Source organism: Apis dorsata, unplaced genomic scaffold, assembly GCF_000469605.1.
Source record: "Apis dorsata unplaced genomic scaffold, Apis dorsata 1.3 scaffold_196, whole genome shotgun sequence".
Lineage (NCBI taxonomy): Eukaryota > Metazoa > Arthropoda > Insecta > Hymenoptera > Apidae > Apis > Apis dorsata.
Genome location: NW_006263480.1, coordinates 627,869 through 633,581, shown reverse-complemented (window position 1 = coordinate 633,581; position 5,713 = coordinate 627,869). Strand labels below are relative to the sequence as shown.

Below are 5,713 nucleotides of genomic sequence, written 5' to 3'. Positions count from 1 at the left end.
GTCCAGGGTCCCACTTTGGCTAGCACCAGTCGTCTTCGTCGCTGTCCGAGTGTCTCGACCTGTTCGAGACCCAATCAAATATAATCAAAATCACACGACGATGATTAAATTATTAAATAATAATATTGAATTTAAATTTAAATTAAATTTAAATTAATTAAACTTCAATATTAAGCTTAAATTAATATTATTGAATAAAATACTCGTGAGCGAACCTTGGTGTCCTCTGCTTGGCCTGTGGCTGCGGTTTGTAGCCGTTGGGCACAGGGCTTGGCAATAGGCGGCCACCCCGACCCATCGCCACCGCTTGCTCGAAGCTTAGGGGGCAGTGGCTCGGTTGCATGGGAGGCAGATGCTGGCCAGGTGGCGGATGCTGGATACCGGCTGGGATCGGCACGTGTATGTGCGAGCCGTGGGTAGGCGACGCGTTCAATTTCGGGAAATTGATGTTCGCCGGTTTGAGCTGAAGCGTCGAGGGTTTGTTGGGGGTTGGGGGTAATCGACGGCCACGCCCTCGCCTCGTCACCAGCACCGGGTAACTGTGCTGATGGGGATGATGCCGATGATAGTGCTGGTGAGTGTGGGGTGGCTGGCGACCACCGATCGGGCTTGGACTCCTCGAACGTTGCTCCAAACTCGTCGTCCCGTAATGGCGGCCACGGTCGATGTGGTGTATCGGGCTCGGCGTCCTCGCTGGGCTCGTCGAAGCGCTCCACGGACCTGACGAACGTATTCGTTAGCGTTTCCAACCTTTACAACGCGCCATTTTCTAACTGTCCTAGCGTGTTTCGTTCGAAAGGAGCGGGATTCGAACGCTATTCCAAGGAACGGTACAAAAGAGGGAAGAGAAGCCTGTAACTCGAACCGTTATTCGCGTGGCTTATTGAGTTATTAAGTTAATTCTGGGATTTAAAATTACAGGTTTTTAATTACAGGTTTTTAGGGTATCGTGTTGGGGTATGCACTATTGAAGATCTCGAGGAGGAAAGGCTGTAAGTGCCGGTGATTGAAAATTTTATATTGGAAAGATTGTGTTTAGACATGTTGGAACTGTTTGGAAGCATATGTTTGTAAAATAATACGATGTTTCTGCTAATGGATTCTACTTGAGTGTAAGAAGAATTTTAACGAGTATACTTTTGGTCAGAAGCTATTCTAAAAAAGAAACAAAAATTGGCACTTACAGTATTTTGAAAACGAATGGCATAAATTTAGTAAGAAAGTTAAGTTTTGGGGTATGATTAAGAAATGAGGTAATTTTTTTTTTTGGAAGTTTGGCGGCGTTCTTTGAAAGAAGTCTTCAATTTTTTTGTAAGGAACAGGGATTCGACAATTCTGATTTTCTAATTTGATTGCATCGACCAACATGCCGCATGCTAATTTCTCTATCTATACATTAATGATTCTAGGGACTGCCTCGTGCAGTATCGAGTAATAAGTCCATTTAACATAAAAATATTAGTAGTCAATTTTCTTCTTAGATATATTTAAATAAAATAAAAATAAGAATTATTGTTTTCGATTTTTAACATAAAAATACCAGCAAGACATTCATTAACTTTTCATTGATAACTAATAACTTGGTCTGTCATTTATCAAGATGATTATAACTCTGTAAAAATCACAGAAATCGCGTACAGACTTATCACTCGATCCGATAAATAATACAACCAGTGAATTTCTAATCGTAATACCGAAACTTGGATGCTAATTCATCCACTACATGTAGGACATGGTGCTCGTATCCAGTGTGCAAGAGTGCTTGATATCGAAAGCCTGTGTATAACTATATCTCGTGCAATGTCCAATGAGCAAATCAGAAAGATATCGCGGGAAGATAAATAATGAAATGATCTATGACCATCCATGAAGAAGAAAATAATAAGACGAAAGAGAAATCGAGAAAGTTTCCTTATTTAATAATTATCGATCTTTAATCGACGATTAAAATTAAAAAACATTCTCGACATCTTTCTGTCAATCCTGTGAGTGACAAAACGATCGATCGAGTGTCTGTTTTTTTTTTTTCCTTGTGTATATCTGTATATCTGTTTGTTTCGTGTCGATGGGTGGAGAAAATGTGAAAGCCAAAAAGAAAAAAAAAACGACAAAAATACGAATTTGCAATAATAATAATAATAATAATAATAATAACGATAGATGGTAATAATAACAATATCAAGTGACGATGATCATGATGATGATAATAAAAATTGCTTCGGAAACAGGGAATGAAACGGAGTTGCGAAAGAAATTACCATCGTCGTAATAGTCGCAGTGGTCGTAATAGTCTTTGTAGGCGCATAACAGAACAAAACGAAGAAACATATTACATCGAGTGAACACAGAGCTTCTGCCTCTTGCGAGTAAAAAACCATTTATAGCGACATTCATATATATATATATATATATTTTTCTTTTTTTTTTTTTTTTTTTTTTTTTTTTTTTTTTTTTTTTTTTTTTTTTCTAAATCGTAACTACGAATCTCTCGTCCAATTATCGAACGCATCGATTCCAATTTAAAAGATTAATTCGAGATCATCGATTTGATCATTTATGACGAGAATGATTCGTAAATATGGGATAAATAAGAGACGAGATGCGAAATGCGTGTCGCGGAAGAGATTCGTAGGTTGGATTTCGTAAAAAGGACTTATCGTTGCACCGTGTTTTCTTCGACGAAATTATCATTGCTGTCTTGTACCTCGCATCCTGTGCCGATGATTGTACTGTGACGGATGGGGATGATGCGTGTGTCTCTGAATCTCGACGACGTTGCTAACCGTATCGCTAAACCCTGGTCCTTCGTGGTAATAATGACCGTGATGATCGTATCCAGGTCGCCCTGGCGAGTGCCTCCTGAAAAATCCATCGATCAAATTCGTTTTTCAACTCCAATTTTCACCATTTCTTTTCTTCTTCTTTTTCTATCGTTCGATGATTTCACATACTAATTATTTCATTACTTCCCCTCTTCGTTCACAGGCAACGCGAGGGGAAGAAAAATTTCCCCACCGCAGATATACAGAAAATAAAGAAGAATCGCGTTTTGAAGTCTTGTTAAGCCTTGATAAGTATATGATTAATAATGTCACGTACCTTAGACTCGGTGAACGCGATGGGTGTCTAACTGGCTGCACAGGTGGATGAAGTCTTTTGCCGGGATGCGTGAGACTCTCGAGGCTACCGGCACGCGAGTCGCTAACCACGACGTCCTGAAGCTCCATCTAAACGAACATACTCGCCGATTAGGGGTTTCGTCCCGGGATTGCGCTTTGTCGAGGGATTTTTCTTTTTTTTTTTAAGGAGAATTGGGGGTGTCGCCGGTTCTCTTTGCCTTCGTTTATCGTCATAAAAATTATACAAATTGTCCGCGCCTCGAACAAACAACTTTCTCGACTCGAGAACGCCTTTTGCCTCCGAGGAATTTCCGCGCGAAAAGGAATCGTCATCGCGTAAAATTCGCGCGGAAATTCCTCTCAATTCTTTTTCTTTTCTTTTTTTTTTTTTTTCTCTTAATTTTTCAATCAAGATAGAAACAAGATATAATAAAAACAATTCTCTCGAAGATGAGAAGAAGAACAGTCGGTGAGTAGGAGCAGAGAAGTCGATATACAGGCACATATATAGTATAGTACGCGCGTGTAAGAAGCATGCAAGAGTTCAAGTAAGGATTTTTCTTTTTTTCTTTTTTTTTTTCGAGCATGCACATGCTTGCCTGAGTGTGAGTTCTTTTTTTCTTTTTTCTCATTTTTTTTTTTTGGAGCGGTATACAGGTGAGAGAAGAAGAGAGAAACGTGTGTGTATGTGTGTATATATATATACGTGTAACTAACTACTTGTTTTCGTCGACGAGTTTCGTGGACTCGTTTCAAGAGGTGTGTTTCTTACTTACCGGGACACGGGTCATACATGGAATTAATAATACAAAAGAACGAGACGCATGGGAGAACGAGGCAATCGATGATGATATCGGACTCACTCACGAGTGCTTCGTTACTCTCGAGTGTATATAATAATCTCAAAGGCTGAAAGCAGCTAGGGACAAGGGTGGGGTTTCTCTAAAAAAACGTTCACGTTATAATTATTATTATTTTCTTTTTTTTTTTCTTTTCTTTTCTTTTCTTCAGCTAATAATAATTCACGCTCCTCGTTCTCATTCGTATTTACATTGTGTGCTAAGGTTAACGGCGTTCAAGATCGATTCTATTACGATTCTCTATTTCAAGATCGTAAGGAGTGGTTGGGGTGGTTTCGAACGCGTGTATATCGAGGACACACACACGTATATATCGATACATCCGTGTTTTTTTTCTTAAATATATCGCGATGAAGTAATATCAATCGAATATTTAAACACGTCGATATTATAAATATATTAGTCTCATTGCAAATAAGAATAAATCGTACATTCTCCCTTTTATATCCAAAAAAAAACAATCGTCGTGATAGCAAGAGAATCGCATTTTGCAAATGTAATTTAAATATTCGGATATTTTGTTTCACATTGAATAATAAAAAAAATAAATAAATAAAAGAATTTTAACACGGGTATATCGAGTGCTTTTCAGATANATATATATATATATATATATATGGACACAGTGGATTGTTGATCGTAAATCGATCTTGATCTTTGCTTGATTTGCACGCCACGAAACCCAATAATTCGTACGTATGTGTGTACAACCCCGTACAACCGTGTAACAACGCGAATCAAAAATAGCGTTTTCTTAATCTAAGCTCGCGAGATCTATCTACGTTCTAATTCACTAACATCTATCCCGATCTAAAAATGTGTTTTCTCGACTCCGTTTACAAGGATTTTTATCTTGTCTTGTCGAGCTAAAAGCTAAAGGTGCTGTTGCTTCTTTATCTAATATGTAATATGAGAGAGAGAGAGAGATATCGTGTTCATTGCCGAAAACTAATTCCGCGACAGATGATAGCAAATCTCGCCCAATGTAATTATAACAATTTTGAGGAAATCAGGATTGACAATCTTGATGGAATATCAAGTGAAAGTCATCATTCTAATTTAATCTTCGTAAGATTTAATTCATTTCATCCGATTTTTATCTGGATATCATTTTGAATTTCTTATTTGTTAATTTGTTGTTGTTATTATTATTATAGACATTAGAGATATTGAGATATAAAATAATGAAATGAAATGCATTCTCATTACTACGAATTTATGATGAATATTTTAAATAAAATTATAACAATCAGAAAAGAAAGTTATTAAATTAGTCACCCTAATTTTAATCTACATCTAAATGTCAAAAAACTATTACAATATTAATATTTTTGTTTCAATTATTCCAATAGAATTCGATAATTCTTCTTTCTAACGATCGAAACCTTTCAAAGATCGATCAGCCAAGAACAACCTGTGCAATCTATAATCAAGATCGAAATCACCGTAAATCCCTCAAATCGTATAATTACCCCCTCCCCGCTCTAACGACAATCGATATCTAAGTATCTAAGAAAGCGTTTAACTCACACACATAAAAATCTATATATAATTTCTCTTATACGATCGGCTAATAAATGGCAAATTAGCACGAAGATCGAAGCGAATTATCCTCGATCTACCGCGATCTAGACACGTGACTCGAGGATTCGGTCGAAAAATCGTTCTTCTCGTTCGAGCAATCGTCGATATATGCAAAATGAGAAGATAAAAAATCCAAGTAACCAATAAAAA

At 37.4% G+C, this 5,713-nt stretch overlaps 1 protein-coding gene across 1 annotated transcript in view; it reads right to left on the bottom strand.

The window, feature by feature from the left end:
- Positions 1–5,713, bottom strand: part of LOC102677007 (voltage-dependent calcium channel type A subunit alpha-1) — a 123,349-nt gene that overhangs the window by 482 nt on the left and 117,154 nt on the right. The window contains 5 exon segments of the mRNA XM_031509983.1: positions 1–59; positions 216–720; positions 2,259–2,291; positions 2,705–2,859; positions 3,100–3,227. Coding sequence (XP_031365843.1) covers positions 20–59; positions 216–720; positions 2,259–2,291; positions 2,705–2,859; positions 3,100–3,227 — 861 coding nt within the window. The 3' untranslated portion in view covers positions 1–19.